This window comes from Chaetura pelagica, unplaced genomic scaffold, assembly GCF_000747805.2.
Source record: "Chaetura pelagica isolate M959 unplaced genomic scaffold, ChaPel_1.0 scaffold70, whole genome shotgun sequence".
Lineage (NCBI taxonomy): Eukaryota > Metazoa > Chordata > Aves > Apodiformes > Apodidae > Chaetura > Chaetura pelagica.
The window spans coordinates 1,040,545-1,058,190 of record NW_009952265.1 but is presented as its reverse complement, the minus strand read 5'-3'; the positions used below and the strand labels follow the sequence as shown (position 1 = coordinate 1,058,190).

General features: G+C 41.6%; 1 protein-coding gene across 1 annotated transcript in view; it reads left to right on the top strand.

Annotated features, from left to right (window-relative positions):
- Window positions 1-10,026: 10,026 nt before the first annotated feature.
- Window positions 10,027-17,646, top strand: part of KIAA0247 (KIAA0247 ortholog) — a 45,410-nt gene continuing 37,790 nt past the window's right edge. Inside the window, exons 1-2 of the mRNA XM_010007668.1 lie at window positions 10,027-10,147; window positions 14,539-14,568. Of these exons, the coding sequence (XP_010005970.1) occupies window positions 10,027-10,147; window positions 14,539-14,568 (151 nt within the window). The remainder of the gene's footprint in view (window positions 10,148-14,538; window positions 14,569-17,646) is intronic.

Below are 17,646 nucleotides of genomic sequence, written 5' to 3'. Positions count from 1 at the left end.
CTTTGCTTAACGCTTTTCTTGAGTTTCTGTTTGGTAGTGGCTGGGCAGAGGCTGCTCCTTGGGGACCTGAGGGATGGTGATCCCTGTGACGCTTGCAGGGTGGGTGCTGTGGGCGTGTGTTCCTCCATCTGCTGAACGACAGAGCATCCTCTGGCCTGTCCTAGTGAACAGTACCCGTATAGATTTTTAAAATATAGTTTCACTAATAGGTGTGCTTTGGGAAGTTTAAGTGTCACTGAACCAAGGAAGGGAGAAGTTGAACCTTCACATTGACCTCCTACTGAGATGCAGATTAAAAGTTTTATTTAGGACAGGTTCTATTCTGTGGACTCCTACTGGTTTTAATGGTGATAACATTTAATGCCTAACCTAAGAATGGTGGTTATAAGTCTCAGGAAGCCAGTTTGCCACTGTGTTAGAAAGGGACATGTCCTGGGGATTCCACTTTGGAGCACTTGGTCTCCTTGTGATGCATGTGTGTGTCCTCCAATGACATGCAACAAACAGCAGTCCTTCTTGGAGTGCCTCTCTGGCTTGATGCTTCTAGTTTGTGCTGCTCAAATCAGAATATAATTACAACTGATCCCTTGTTAGAAAATCAAATTAAGCATAGCCTGTTGAGGGAAGCCTCAACAGAGAGATAAGGCTTGTAGGGGTCTTCTGCATAGTGATGTGTGCTCTCTGTGAAGGGGTAATTGAGTGAGTTGATTTAGGGAAGCTGTTAAGACTCCTGTTTCCCACCCCCACTTCTCTCAGCCCTTGAGTATTGACTTTTGAGATAATTGATGGCACCTTGCCTAGATCCTGAAAGCCAGGTAGAGTATTGGGCTGGATGCTGGTGTGGCTGCTGTTGGTGAGGGTGCCCCAAGCTGGGGAGCACCCCAGGGCCACCTTCTGCAGCTGGGAGAGCAGGTCTGTGTGCTGGCCTCGTGCTGATTGCCTTGTGGCTTTTGTTCCAAGGGGTTGACACCAAGGGGTGACGCAAGACTTGAATTCTCCTTTCACAGTTGTGCTGGCGAGAGTGATGGGGCTGGGCTCCGTGCAGTGGCCACTGACACAGAGAGGGTTTGTGGCAGTGCGTGTGCATCTGTGGCCTTAGCGCGGTGCATCCTAAATAGGAAGAGCAATAGGAAACTTCTAAGGACTCTGCTGCTACTGAAGAAGAAGATTAAAGGGAAATAGATACAAATCTGAGCCACAGTGCTGAGATGTTTTGAAGGCCTTTTTTCCCCCTCCTTATTAAGATCTATTGAAGCAGTTCTACTGTGTTAGAGTCCCAAAAGCAGTTTTAAAGTCAGAACCAGAATTCAAAACTGTGCTCTTTAACATTCTTGGCTTCATCAATAATACTAGACTGTTGGAAGGTTAAGTTTTCAGAGGACAGTTTTCTCACATTTTTTTATCTTTGAAAAGATCTTTGTGCTGAATCCAAACATGGAGACTTTGTTAGTCTGGAAGCTTCTGATATTACAACATGTCTGTTGCAGAGAAATTTCTCTATGAACTGTGATACAAATAATAAGCACTGCAGAGCAGTGGTCATCATCCCTTGGAAGTGGGTAAGTGCATGTTTTCATATCTGGGATGGCAGCTTCTAAACTTGAGTTGTGTGGCACAGCTGTGCTGTTAGGAATAAACTTAGAGTGCCTCCATCTTCTAGTGTAGTTCCTTATTTAAATGTCAGACTGGTTCACTGAAGTTTGTTTATAGAGGGCTTTGATAGGAAAAAGATTTCCCAAGTGGATGTCTCCTTCAAATGGCTGTGCAGCCCAGTGGTATTGCAGCTGTATGCATAGCAGACTGATGTTTTTAGCCACATCAGTTGAAATGGAAGCACAACAAGTGGTAAGGATGGGTCAAAGCACATTCTAGTAGTAAAGGATTATAAAATAAGATTTTACTGGTCATGGACCTTGTGATGCGTTCCTGAAACAGATTAACACAGCTGCATAAATGACAAAAGCATCCTGGATATACAAGTGACCTTACCAGCCCAATGCTGCTTCAAGAAACCTGTTCTTTCTCAAACTAAAGCTTCAGATTTGCATGTGGTTTTGAGAGGTTCTGCCTTTGCATGGCTTTTCTTTATTCTCCTTCCCTGAAGCCATTTCAGTTTACTGTGAGCTTTCTTTTTTAGGACTTATTATTTTTGGAAAGCATTCTGGAACATTTTGTGCATATGGTCCTCTGTAAATGTGCTGTTGTACTGATTAAAGCTGAAAGCATGAAACCTAGCCTTTCTGATGTAGTGCAGTTGGGGAAAAATGCTGAAACAATAGTTTCCAAAGGGAATGCTTTTCCAAATAAAGACATGTAAAAAAACCAAAAACCAAAACAACAAAAAACCAAACTGCCCTGACCCCCCAAAACAACAACAACAAAAAGCGAACCCAAAAAAACCCAAACAAAGAAACCCCAAACAAATAAGCAAAACCCCAAAACTGGGGAAGATTGTATATGATACATATTCTCCACTATCTCCTGGACTCTCTTTTCTCCTATAGATGCCAATATGCTTTTAAAAAAGCAACCAAACCAAAATCCCTTAAAGCAAGATTTTTTTTTCTTAATGACTGGTCTCTCTCCATTCACTGGTGGCACTAAAAGCATTTTTGTAATCTGCCATACAGTAGAGCTTTGTGCATTAACCTAACTCTCTTCTCTGCCCCTCCATAGCTTTCCTTTTCCAGCCTACCCGTCCCTGGAAGTTCACAGCCAGCTCATAACTAGCTTCCTCCATATTTGGAAGGACAATTGGATTTTGATCTCTTATCTTTCTCCTCCCCAGTAAAACAGAAAAAGTTTCCAGTGAAATTCTGTGACTTTCAAGGAAACTTATTAAAACTTGGGGTGCTAATGATACCTAGAGCTTTCTCTCAGACTTATCAAGGCAAGGAAAATTGGATTATGTTTTCAGTCATAAAATTCAAATCTCCTGTGCTTGTGTCAGACCTGGCTTGACCACCACAGTACTTGGAAATGAGGAATGTTTTTCACAGGACTGAGAACTGAAACTTTGTCTCTTTCTATGAAAGTATGGGGGTGATATTTACAAGAATGAAGCCAGGTCCTAGAGCAAGCTCTGCTGTGGTGCTCTCTGCGTCTTAGGATGGGAAAGCAAGTTTATTGAACAGAAAACATTTTATGACTGAAAGGCTATAATATAAAACAGCGTTACTATGTGTTGGTGTATTGGAGTACCTAGCTAAGAGTTTGTCCTTTGCAGCTGGGTGTTTGATGCAGTCAGTCCTGAAGTGAAGTATATTTTTGGGGGGTCTGCTCTGGTGTTTACCTGGAAAGGTGAAATTTACTCCTGCAGTGCATAGATACAGAAGACCAACATGGCTGGTTGATTGGTTCTTTAATCTTTAATGTAGCATGGCATTTCAGACAGGAGATGCAAATCTGTGAACTATGGCTGAAAATGATGCAGCAATGGACTTCTAAAATGTGCAGTGAAAATATGCTTGCTCTGATATTCTTTGAGGGGTCTAGGAGCCCCTTATTTAACTGACTTACACCAAGTTAATTAATTCTCCATGCAGAATGTCTTCAAAACACACACATGTGTCTTGTGGTTCTCAAGCGGATACTGCATGAAAAAGTCTTGTGTGTCGGGGTTGGGATCTGAGGTGTTGTCTCCTTTCTGGTGCTTCTTGGGTGTGCACAAGTGTTTCTTAGATGATCTAGGCCTCTTGTTCATTTTCATTGACTGGATAATTAGGAACAGAGGAAGGTGGCAAGCAAGGTGTTCTGAGCTGCAGCAGTGTGCTACAGTCCTTGTTACGCTTTAAAATTGCCCTGTTTTTCACACCGGGCTGAGGAATAGTAAACCATCTGGGGTTAATCCACAACTGATGTCAGATTTTCTGTCGAGCAATGGACAGTGACGGATATTGAATACCACTTTTTCTCTCTTGGTAACCTTGCACCTCTTCTTTGCACACCTTGAAAGGTCTGTTCCTTACCTCTAATGGGACTGTTAAATGCAGCTTGTTGGTTCACCCAGAAATATCTTTGAGCCTGCTGTGTGTTTCTCTTTGGGCAGCAGCAGGGAAGAAGCTCATATACAGAGGCTTGCACCCAACTGCTAGTATGGAAGGGAAATAGATGGAGGAAGGAAGTGGTCCCTGCCTTTAGTCCACAGAAGAATATGCTTGGCTAACCTCAGGATGACTTCTTGGGCAGTGTCAAGCGAGATAAGGAGGCAAGCAAGGGAGGGGTGCATAAGCATGGTCTAGATGAAAACAGGACTTTAGATTGTGATAGGAGTGATAGAGGAGGAGACTGGGGAATGAGCTATGCAAATTGGCCAATCTTGGAGGTTTATTCACTCAAGGTAGGAATGTTGGTGGGACTTTCTGAGTTGTAAGGGACTCATTATTCCATAGTGAAAAATCAATTTTCCTGACTTAAAGCTGCACCTTAGTGGGACTGTTGAGGGTTAGGCACATGTGGTTTATGAGAGATTAAAATGGAACTTAAGAATTTAGCCTGTTGGTAAGTTTTGTTCTGAGCAAACTCCCTCTTGAAAATGGGAATCCTGCATTGCCAACAGTCGTGCAGGCTTTTTAGAAACCTTTGAGAGAGACAAGGTGAAAGGTAAACGAAGGTATTTTGGTGGAAGAAATAGATGAATTTGCAGGTCATAGGCCAAAACCTGTTGGGGAATGAGGAAAGAAACCCAACAACTGAGGTCCCTCTGCAGGTTGCCATCAGATCTTGGTTTGCAGGAGAGGATGTATGCCAACTCCTAAGTTTGGAATAAGCAGCTCAGTCTGCCTTAGTGATCCAGGGGATATGTACAGTTCTGCCCTCTGCTTTATGCTGTGCCTGTGCTATGCATAAGCCTACCTTTTTATAATTAATAGATGAAGGTGTAAAATGATGCTACCAGACACACATGTTCATCATCTGGTTACTCCGTACAGGAGTGGGGTGAAATATTTCATAGCTTATTTGTTTTTTCTTATTTCCTCTCTTAGTTTTCCACCTTTTCCAGTTACCTGGGATAATTGAGATTTGGCTGTGCTGAAAAGTCAGATGATTAGTTTTTTTCTGAAGTGCCTGCAGATACCTTTGAATGTTTTGGCTCTTCCTTTGTGTCTAGTTTAACTGAACAGTTAAATCGAACTGTGAAGTTATCCCAGATTGTTTAAAATAGCATTCTGTTCCTAAAAGCTTTCAATTAAACTAGTTTAGCTGCAGAAGAAAGTAGAATTAGGGATTTCTTTTTTCTCCTGGCACCTGCACTTCATTTTTTCTGTAACTTTTCTCACTAAGCAGCTGAGATGAATACTTCCTGTTTTGAAGCCTGCATACTCATTGAAAGCAGACAAGATAAGTATACAACAAACCCAGCAACTAAGAACTGAAGGTTAAATCCTGTGAAGCACACTGCTGACATTAGGTTCCACCTGCAGCATGACCTTGAGGCAAGAATAGTCCTTGTGCTTTAGCCTTTCAAAAGGTACGCTGTGCACACCTGTCACTCATCTCCCTCCCAGGTTCGTTGCTGTGTGCATTCAAGAGATGGCAAACAATTTTTGAGTATTACTCTGTGAGGAGGAAACTGTCTAAACCAGATTTCTGATGTTCACGAGAATAGCTTATTTTCTTTCGGTAAGTTTCAAGTATGGTATTTAAAAGCAAGCCAGTAGCATTCCAAACATACTGAGCACTTCCCTGAACAAATGGTGAAGAATTCAGGTTGAAAAGACTTATTTTCCAGCAACAGTGACATAGGACATAGTTGTGCCAGACATCTTGAACAGCTGGACAGCCTCAGACTGTCCCATCCCTGTCCCTGATACCATATGTTCTTGGTGCAGCAGAACTACCCAAACCTGGTTCTCCTTCATGTCCTGAGCCTATGACTTTCCAAAGAACACTTTTTCCTCAGAGACCTATGAATCCTGCTGTGACAAAATGGGGAAAAAATCAGAAAATTAGTCATAGTCCTGGGAAAATAATGTGTGCTTGCAAAAGGATCTTGGTTCAAGGGATATGAGTTGGCATCTCCTGAAGGTCTAGAAGATAAATGGCAGAGGTCCCCACACAGCTTATCTTAGAAAAAGCTCCTGCCATATGCGAGTGCGTCATCTTTGGAAACGGCTGATTGTGGTTTAAAAGTGAGCAGAAAGTCTGGCCTGCCTGGTTTCAGTGCAAGCTGATGCCTGCTGCAGGGAGTCTGTGTAGATGCAAACTGCTGCTGGTTGTGCAAGTAGGGCTGACCATGCACATGCTGAAGCACCACTGGGAAGATTGCTTGTTGGCAAGACTTCAGGAAGAGAAAGAGCTCGGGTTGTCTGTAGCCTGGGGAGTAAAGAACTTTTCCCCTTGTTCGTAGCATTTACTAAGAGGGTATGTGGATATTGACTTCGTGGTCATAGAGGATGTTTTTTATTTTCTGTATTTAATAGGTGTTTTTAAAAGTCCACATTAAAAATAAAGCAAAAAAAAAATAAATTACATTAGTCAATAGAGCTTTTGGTGGACTGTTAACAGAGCAAAATCTCTCCTCCCCTCCTTACTGTATTCATAAGAACTGCTGGCTGTACTAAATGTTATCTTTGAAAACATCTCTGTTTAAACTTAATCCTCCCATAACCCTTCAGCATAGGCATGTGAAACGAGCCTGAACTGTCCTTGCTCTGTGTACTCCTGCTACTGGCAGCTTCTGCCTCATTGTTTCCAGGATCCATTAAAGAAAGCAGCCTGTTTCTTAATGTTGTGTGTAAACAGGGAATCGTTTTGATTCACATAAACCCACGAATTGTTAATCTATCTCCCTGAGATTGTCTCTGACAAAGGTGTGTGCTCTACAGTGCACTCCAGTTAACTTTTGGAGGTGGAGGCCTGAAGAGTTGTTATGAAAGCTGCTTCCCCCTGAACTGTAGGTGTAAGGAATGTGCTAAAACAACAGTCGACTTCCAGAGAATTGAATGTCTTGTCTAAATAGCTTCCCAACTACCAGCTCCCCTCTGGGAAGCAAGGATACCTTCTTATCTAGCCAGGATCTCTTTCATCTTCTAATTTTGCCAAGGAAAAGTCAAGGCTGGGAACAAGTTTTGTAGCTTGGCTGAAGCCTGAGGGAGGATCTTTGGAGGCATTACCTGTACTCATTGTGTCCCAACAACTCTGGGGAGTTTATTGATGCTATCTTCCACTAAGTGATTTTGCTGCCTTTATGGTTCCTTCAAATCCCGAACTGAACTAAATCAGTTTAGTGGGATGTTCTTGTCGGCATAGCAGCAGCAATTTACAACATTGCTTGAGGGGCAGCCTCTGCCTCTTGACAGGATCCCTGATAACCTGGGACTCAAATGACTTGGTAGCTGAAAAGGGATGGGGAAACTGTGCCTGACTTTAGATGACAGAAGAGGAAAGCTCTTTGCTTTGAAGCAATCTGTTAGGGAATCGCAAATAAACATAATAGATTCCCCCAGAAGATAGGCTTGTTTTAGGTATCTCTAACTTCGTTGTTGTTCAGAGACCAGAACCGAACTGCTGACTTCCCCATGCGATCTTGGAGAGAGGAAACACCTCTGGTCCAAGGCAGCACACATCAGGTGGCTCAGCACATTCTGTGATAATTGCATGACCTCTTCCCTAACTCTCCTGGCCACTGATATGTCATCTGGCAAGCACTGCTCTGAGGGCAGGGAAGGCCACCTTTAAAAGATACCTTGGCAAGACTTGCAGAGTTTGTTATACTAATGAGGCTTCATTAAATTGGAATGGGGATGACAGACCTGTCTTGATCTAATCGGAAGGGCTAAACATGGTGCATTGCTTTGTCAGAGCTGTAATTCAGTGTTAAGCAGTGACTTGTAGAAGAAGCAGCCAGCTGACAGCCCGGAGTATAGGGCAGATGATGGCCTCTTTCAGTTGTATATTGAAATGGATGCAGGACACCTGACTTGAGAGGAAGGGGCAGATGTACAAACTAGCTGGCTTGACTTTCTTCACAGAAGTGTGTTTTTTATTTCCATGGTCTAATTGTTGTTGAAGGAATTCTAGCAGGTGAGTGGCACTGTCCCTGCTCCTTTCTACATGGTGGAGTTTGTTGAACAAAGCATTGGCTCCTTGGCCTAGAGAGACATGAGAAATCTGTAGGCTGTGCTACAGAGTTGAGTGGGATAGCTTCACTTATCTCCCTCCCCCTCTGAATGAAACAAAAATCAAAAGGGGCAGACATAGAGTTTATTGTAGCATCAGCTCCAGAATTGCCTCATGGCAGTTTAAATGTCATCATAGAATCATAGAGTGGTTAAGGCTGGCAGGGACCTTAAAGATCTTGAAATGACATTTCAAGGCGGGGGTGTATGCAAACAGGGAAGTCTTCTTTGGTATAGACTAATTGACTTGAAAGATCCAAATTTTAAAGATATGCCTTTTGTGAAGTAAACCTGAGCAAAGCAGTGACATGTAACTATGGAAAACCACTTTTCACTAGGATGACTTCCAGGTTTAATGACAAATTTACATATTCCCTCCTATAATGCAGCCTCTTTTTTGCCTGAGTAATAGGAAATTTGAGTTGTGACTGTTTGAGTCTGTGGTTCTGTGATCAGCACTGGCGTGTTGACTTCATCTCAGAAGTACGTAAAAGTCTGAAAGTCATTCGACTTCCCTAGTAGTAGGAGCACTAACGCAGTTCTCCATTCTGTTCTCACAGGGTGCGAAAGAGTGATACCCGCCTCTGCACCTCTCAACTTGGTTTAGAGTTATCCAGCAGTTTTGACCTTGCATGGGAAACTTGGCAAAAAAACCATAAATACTCCTTCATTGTGAATATCCATGTAACTGAAGAAGTTGTGGCTGAAAGGGGTTTCCCTCAAAATAAAAAATAGTCCTGTGGTAAAATATAAAGAAACATTCATTTCTGCAATTTTTTTTATTCCAATAGAGCTTTAGATGCTTGTGTAAGGAATAGCATAATAGGAGTGTTGATATGTGTCTCCATGTGTTTTTTGTTTAGGTGTTTTTTAGTTTTTTGGGGGTTTTTCTGTATTCCACCACTCACACAGTTGTCTTTATGTCAGTTTTCTCCTTTGTAAAACCAGCACACCTAGGTTTTTAGTCCCAGCTTTCTTTCGTGAGCACTGGAGTTACACATGACCTTGTTACTCATCCATGTTCAAAGTTACCATTGGAGGTCTTGAAGGTTAAAACCATACTAGTTTGGTGGGACATGTATTCTGCTGGATATTTTTCCTTCAATAAAAATAGGGGCTCAGCTTTGTGCTTTCTTGATTTCCCAACTGGGCTTTGCGTGTTTATGTACGAGTCTGTTTTTGCCATGACAGCAATTGATAGGCTATGGCTGAATCCCTCAGTCCTCAGGTATGAGCAGTGTCACATCCTGCAATTTTAATTGCTATGCTCTGCCTTGTCAGAACATTATACCTGAGGACTGCAAGCTGTTTTACATTCTTCCTCACAAGTGTGTGTTTGCCTGCCTGCCGGCTGGCTGTCAGGTTTGCTGTGCCTCTCCAGCTGGCTGAAGAAGCATTTGATTGATTTATCCTAGCTGTCTACTACAGTCTCCTGTGTCTTGGAGACCTGCTGAAAGGTAGTGGGGGTGTAGGAAGGCTGACTCTCTTGAAGTTATTTTGAAACAAATTCTCGAGATGCTATATCCTCTGGGGTTGTCTTGAAAGGAAAAGCTAAAAGTAATTGTAAGCTAGGCAGTCTTCACACCTGAAATATTAGAAGGTGCGTGGAAAGTTCTTTTTATAATGTTTCTCCTTTTAGTATTCCTGTGTGGAAGATTGCCTTTTCTGTTCATGTTACCTTTTGAATTGTGAATACTTGGTAAGATTCCTCAAGGCTAGAACATGCAAAAGGTCACTCTTGTTTGTTTCTGAACTTCTCATATTCCTTCCCTTCCCAGGTGTTGTAGGTGTTTGACTCAACACTATTTCTTTCTTTGTCTTTTTTTTTTTTTTTGTAGACCCAAGGTGCTCCTGATCAACCAGATTTTACAGGAATTTTTTAAAAAGAAACTTCAGTGGGTAAAAGATGTGCCATGGAATGGTAGCACCAAAGAGCAACACAGGATCGTCTCTTGCCTTGACTAGCCATGGATTATTTATTCTGCTAGTTATCTTTGGTACATCTACCTTGGAAGCACAGGCCACAGGTAAGTGAAACCTTTGCATGTGCTGCAGGGAGGGCGAGATGTGCAAGTATAGAGGTGGCCTTAGATTTTTATGGGAAAGCTGGTGATGACTGATCTATTTATACACATCATTCATTACTCACAGGAAAAATTCCATCACTACTTGTTAAACAGAGGACAGTGTCTGAACTGAATGAGCCTTGCATATTAGTAAATAAGTGCTTGTCCTTTACCCTGTCATATTGATTCCCCCAACCTTTTTCCCCCTCCATTCTCATCCCTTCGCTGCAGCTGAGGGCACTTGGACTGTCTCAAGAGCATGGATCACATTTTGGTTGAGGGAGATTCTTGTGTAGACACTATACCCTGTAGTTACTGCTCACTTGAAGTAGTTTTGGAAGCACAGACTGTCTTCAGCTTTCCACAGCTGATGAATCTGTTCATTGTTTCCTTGTGTGCTATCTTCTTACACCTTAGCACCTGCTAACCGCACCCCTCTAAGTAGATCCTCTTAGTCCCTTACCCCTTTTTAACTTCTTGATGTTTATTTGATGGACAAGTGTTGTGAATAATGTAAATAGCAGTGCATGTAAAATGTCAGCAGAAATTAGGGGATCTGCCTTTTAAAATTAAGTGAAAGAAGAAAATATACTGGATATTCACAGTAAGTGGTACATGATGTGAAGTTGTTTACCCAGTATACTCTGAAATATGTCTTTTCTCTCAGACCAGCTGTGATGTAGTATTTGTTTGTATAGAGTGCCTGATCATAAATGGCAGGAAAAGAGTAACTTTGTGTGCTCAAAGGAGATTAGTCCCAAAAAGGCATGTAGTAGATCTGACATCAGCTGCTGTTGCAATGTACAGCAATAATTTGCCTTTAAAAAACAAACCCCAGTTCTAGACATAACTTTAAATAGCCGTATTTACTTGTCATATGGCACCTGAAACTGTCCCATGACCACACTCCTCAGTATGAGTGAAGCTTGAGTTGGCATCTGTGTGGTAGAGCAGAATAAATGTTAATTGCTAGATGCACTCAAAGTCAAAGTGATCCTGTAGGGAGGAGGAGGTATTGATCTCCTTTTAATATTTCTGGCTCTTCAAGTTGGAAGGGAGAGGCAGCTGAAATCAGATATCCCAAACTTGTGTGTCTTCCTGACCTGGCTTTTAAGGTAGAGGGGTGGGGGGACACACAGGAGAGCATGGCAAATTGGCAACAACAGATAGTGAGAGTGGGAAAGGAACAAAATCTTTTTGCATCCGGTGTGTCCTTGTTTATTCCAGTCTTGCTGTTGTTGATGATAATGTCACTGCCTCATTTCAGATGTAAGCCTGTCAGATATGCCTCCCAGCCTGGGGCTGGAGCACGCCATCCCCATCTGAAACTCCCATTACGCACTGCAACATCTTCAATTGAGTCTGTAATCAGTATGCAAATGCCTTGTGCTGCACTGGGCTGCTGGATGGGGAAAGGCAATACTGGCAAGCCTTTTTAGTATCATTTTTGAGGCATCCTGTCACATCAATAAATGCACTAGTTAAGCATGTCAGAAGACCCAAGAGTGGTTCTGCATTATTTCCCTTTGTGTGTTCCTTTTGCTTCAGGACCTGAAACCAGCTGTGGTAAACTGATCAAGACAAATCATCAGCTAAATAGGATTATAGTGGCTAGGCATGAACCATTTCCTGTGGGGGAGGTGAGAAAGTGAGTGCCTGTGGAGGGGAGCCCAAGATCATAGCATAGGGGCAAGGGAAAAAAATCCTGTGGGAGGGGAAGGGGTCACTAAGGAGCACTTCCATGTACAGGTTTTCTGAGACTGGGAGGTACAACCTGTTTGCCAATTGCTGGGTGGGATGGGGGTGCTCAGCAATGGGTCATGGTCCTGTAGAGCTGCACCTGCAGCAGCATGCCAGCCATGAGTAACATAAATGAGAAGTCAGCTGAGGAGCTGAGAGCCAGATGGAGAAACAAAGAATAATGGCGAGGCGCTTGGAAAATAATCTTTCCCTCTTCTTTGTCCCCCAGCCACCACAGCATCCTTACTTTATTACTTTACATAAGCAGAGTCATTCAAAGCAGGCAGAGCAAAGTAATGTTAACATGAAGCAAGAGATTGTATTAAATCCCTTGGTGGTAATGCTTATCTTGCATGTGGGGCCAATGTGACATGCTCACAATTGCTACAAAGCTGAAGAATGTTCTCATAAAAAGACAGACAAGCATGGAGACAATGGCTGGCTCAGCTCTGAGTGAGAAAGCAGAGCTTTTTTGATTCATATGTTTAAAACCATATGATATATATTGTATTGCAGTACTTCAGCTGTTTAGAAATTCTATTGCTCGAGTTCCAGGAGGCTGAGATATATTTGTGTTCTGGGCAGGAGTGTGTTCTTTTTGCTACATAGTTAATGCAGAGGGCAGACTCATTTCCAGTCAGCAAGCATCTGGCCTGTCCTCTGGTAATAAATTGATTTTATTTATGCATGGATTTTTAGGAAAAATCTTCAGTACTTTGTCTCAAGCAATCTATTCAAATATCCTGGAGTGCCATGAGATGAGTAAGATAAGTTGCTTAGTCACTAAGCACACTGCAGAATTTGGGAAAACTGCTCCCTTTTCACAGGAAGATATTAATGAATATAAAAATAACCACTGCACATATTTTAGCACAAAACAAATGCAGCATTTGGTGATGGGCAAGCAATGAAGTGTTGTCAGAAGAGGAGGATTTATGGAAACTTCAGTGCTGCTTGGAAATAGTTTGAGCTTTATCACTGTTGTGCCTTTTTCCCCTGTCTAGCAAGTTCTCTGAGATTAATTGGGGGAAGTAATGAAGGAATAAACAGGTGAGGACACTTGGAAAACAGGATGTTAAAGGCTTAGTTCTTCATCTGACTTCTATTCTCTTTGAGGTTTTTTCTGGAATGTAGCTAAAAAACAGGGTGCTTAGTAGATAGAAATGGGGAATTTTTGAAGTTTTGGAAAGGAGCAGTAACAACCATTCTGTCTGCTTTTCTACAGATAAAGCTTCTCTGTTCTTCCTTTGTTCCTGTAATTTTTATTTTGCTTTATTTTTGTCCTTCCTTCCGTCTCTAGCCCTTGAAGTTATTCCCAAGCTCTTAAAGATTTTGTATTTATGACATGAATATTCATCCTCCTGTCTGACCATGCTATTTTTTGGAAGGGTGACAGTGGGTTAGAATAAGTTGTTCATTAAAGTTTAACATGTAGTCTTTAAACTGCTTTCAAAGCTGTCTATTGTTTGTGTTCCAAATGGCATAATCTCTCTTGGATTCATAACCAGCTCTGTCAGAAACCTATCAAAACATAGGTTGCTTCCTTTGTTATTGATAATAGCATCACCTGATCCTGGGAAATGCAAGTAAAGGTGTTGGTAAAAGTATTCAACATCCTGAATTAAGCCAATATCAATACCTATAAAGAAGGGAGATTAAAATAAATATTAACTTTTTAAAATAGTAATGCAGGTTCAATGAATCTAAGTCAATTTAGATTGAGACACAGCCTGATTTTTCTTGACTGATCACATGTGTAAGTGCTATAAAGCTCGCTCTAATTTTTAGGACTGCCATTAAAGTGATAAATTGAACTCGAATGATCTGAAATGACTTCATTTCTACGTGTTGTCTGTGACGCAGATGCAGCCAATCTGCTGCATGCAGCTCTAAGGTCTTTTCAGTGCCAAGGTTATTCTACACAGAAGATACCACTGGTATTTGTTTGCATTGCACAGCACAGCGTGTTAGAGCACACTCCAGTCATTGAACAGATTCAGACTTGTTCCTGTTCTTTGGGGATCTGTGCAAAGCAGAGATTTCCTTTGTCTCTGTGCCTCTGAAAGGAACGTGTTTATATGGCTAGGGATGAATTGAATGTCATGAAGACAAGGATGCTACAGCATAACCAGATGCTGCTGGATAACCAGACAGAAATGTGGGGAGGTGTTGTACATGAGCCAGAGGATCTTGATTCTAACCTGCATGCTTCATGCCCACAGAATTCACTAGTTCTCTGTGGAGAGAAGGAAGAGTCATTTCAGGTGCAATTCCTCTTTACAGTTCTTCTGGAGTGCTTAAGAGAGCTTAGTAAGAACAGAATGATACAGAAGAGCAGGGTGAGGACTTGCGGAATAATGGCCAAGCCACAGAAATGGCTAGGAAGCAGATGCACATGGGCCCAGAATTAGGCTATTCAAATTCAAAAGCAGTAAAATTCATACTGTTACTCCACTGACCCAGGTAGTGTTGTTTAAGCAGCTGTTGTGAAGGGAGTAATAGGGATCTCAAGAAGCCACACAACTCGTTTAATTTTAACCAGTTCTAAAGGCTGAAGGATGAATTAAAGCAAACGTAGTAGTAATCCTGAATTTTCCCTTTGTCTGTCCTAGGTTGGCTCAGCAAATCCAAAGGACCTGCATGTGAGTAGACACTGCTGTACTATGAGAAATACATGTGATGTTTTGCTGGTTAATATAAGTGGCTATGAGCTAGAATTCCCATTATACTTTTGTCATATGGGTAGGCTGAGATTCATCTCTATGCCCCATTTCTGTTTTCATCCCTTGTACTTGGGAAAGATGACTCCCCTCAGTTTGAGAGAGGGAATATATTTCATTGTGCTTGAAAGGATCCCTTTTACTTCTATAGCATTAATTTCAAATGACCTGAGAAAAAAACAAATAAAATAAGTATTTCATTAAAATGCAGAGAGAGATGCTGCTTGTGAAAGTTTTGAGAGGCTGCCAGAGAGGATTGAAGGAACAGAGAGAGTAAACTGAGGCAAAAAAATGTTTTGTTTTAGTTAAACAAGAAAGGTGAACATCTCATCACAGAACTTGACCCTGGTTATATTCCAGTGGATACTCCTGCTTTTCATTTCCTGTGCTCAGAAGAAGTCTTAAAATCTTTCCTGTGTGCATGTTATGGGTGTATGAAACTTTGGGAGGAATTGGGAAGCATATTTGGCTTCTGTATCTGTTCTAAATACATAAAATTTTGTGTAAAACTTTGTTGAACTCTGAAATTCGATCTGTTTAGTTTGAACTTTGTTCCTGTATTTCTTTTTTGTGGGTTTTTTTGTTTGTTTGTTTTGTTTTTATATGGAGATACATAGTCTAAGGGGAATATATTTATCATGAAGTATTTAAAAGTGTGGATGTGAAATTTTACCACCTGTCAAATTTTGGTTTCATAGAGTGGGAGGTGGGAAAAGAGCTATGGAATTTTCTGAATCCTGAGTTCTTATCCAATGCCTGAATTTTACTCCTGGCACATACATTAAGGGACTTTCAATTCTTGGCTATGGCTGCTAGCAGAAAAATAAGCTGCTTTAGGAAATAACTTGAGAGTTGCCTGGTCCGATTCAGCTTCTTGAGCTACAGTGAGGAAGATGGAAGCTGGTAGGAGCTTCATTGTAGAAAGAAGCAGAAGGGGTGATGAATGGCATGGTTTGTTCTTCAAGAGAAATTGTGAACTTAAATCCAGGTTCTGACTCAACATCATCCTCTTGATGACTGCTGCCTGTTAGGTCAAAGATACAGACTTGTCTGGCTTCTTATGCAGCTTCCTTCTATTTCTGAGTCCTTTTTATATCTACCTGAGCCAATCATTTGGGAAAAGTTTGGGAGAACAAGAAGTAACTTTGCTCTGAACTGTGCCGACCATCAGCCTGGGCTGTAACTGCAAATACTGCTAGAATAGCTCATGTCTGGTATGTAAAGCTGTGGAGTAGATATGTCCTCAGCATGATACATGGGTAATAAGGAAGAAACAAGTGGTAGGAGGAGATGGGTAGCTTTAGTCTGTCAAAAATTCAGCTTTTGTGGTTGAATCTGTTGAGGTCCTGTGTTCAACCCATCAATCTGTCTTGGTAAGCATTGCTAAAACACTGCTGCTGATAGTCAAGAGTGAAGGTGGGGTGCTGAGGTCACTTGAACAGCAAGATCAAAAATGGTTATACCTTCATGAGAGTAATTGGAACCCACTGGCAGGATTATGGCATTGTCTCAAGACATTGTACCTGCTTTTCTGTGTGCACTGATCTGCATCTAAAAAAACATTTTCCTTTTAATGAACTGAAACCTCTGGGGAGAATTCCTCTTCCTCTGCCAGCAAGAATTCCCCTGAGGCTTTGCTTCTTCAAAGTGTTGTACTGAAGTTGAAGGACTGGTGAATTGCTTGCTTCCAGATGTCAATTATTTATTTTCAGATGTCATTGAAGGCATTTGAAGTAACCCCTTAGGTATGGGGCTGGTTAGATGAGTTATAGGATGTTGTAGGTGGACTGGGCTAGAAGGGGCTTGTTGCTAAACTATTGAAGAATAAAAGTGAACTTTTTGGCCCAACAGTGATTCGTTTATTATGGAGGGGGGAGGGGAACTTCTGGGGTTCCTGTGCCAAGAAGACTGCCTAATCTTAAGAGGTTGTGGGGATGCTCCCTCACTGCTTATGTGACTTGGTCTAGCTGGTGCTGAATGAAGATGCCTCCTGTGTTCCCTCTCTATAGGGCCAATGCTGTGATTGCAAAGATAAGTATTTTTATCCTCTTTGTGTAGTAAGAAACATTTTAGGGGAAGCAAAAGCCAAAGAATTGGACAGTGTGGTAACAAAAGAGCCATCTTTAAATCCTGAAAGCTCGGCATTTTAGGTCTAGCCAGGCATCTTAATTCAATGCAGAAAATCTTTCTTGTTCAAGAGCAGAAAGAAACATTGCTGCTGCTTTTGAGATACATCTTTGACAGTAAACGAAGAAGCAAGTTTGATCTGAAAAATGTTGCCTTGCTGTAGAATGAGTTAAGCATCTCTGATGCACGTTTGGGAGTTTTCAGTCCACAGACTGGGAAGACCTGACAGATGTAGAGTGGAAAATAAAAAGCCAGAGGCTGCTGCTGCTTTTCTGGCTAGAAGGAACATCTTCCTGAGAAAAAGACCAACATGGTGTATTAAGAGTTTAATGCCAAACATACCCTTAAGGCACCCATAAAATCATCTGAGAGAGAATAAAACTGTTCTGTGATTTTACAGATCTTGTTGTTTGGGCAACTTTGCATTTCCTTCTTCAGCAGAGATGTTAGCTGCTGACAACGTGAAGATTTTCTGTTTTAGGTAGAACTGGGATATTTTGAAGGCAACGAGCTATCTGGAGACTCTTCAGGCATAGAAAAAGACTAGAAGCGGATGGAGATTTGTAGGAGAGTGGTAAAATAGGCTTAAAGTGAATGAGGATCAAGGGAGAATAAGATTCTAAGAAGGATCCTAAGAAAGGAACAGAGGATTGCTGCAAAAGAGGAGGGTTAAGGTTTCCACAGGTGGAGTTGTGAAAAAGATCCTGGTGGTTTTAAAAGCCAATTAGTGGCTTGATGGTTAAATAGTGTAAGTACTAAAAGAAGGTAGCGTTTTAGTTACACAAGCAGATTAGAATAGTATGGCCTAGGGAGGGAGTACTCTTAATAGAAATGTATATATATGTGTGTATGTGTTTATTTTTTGTAAGAGTT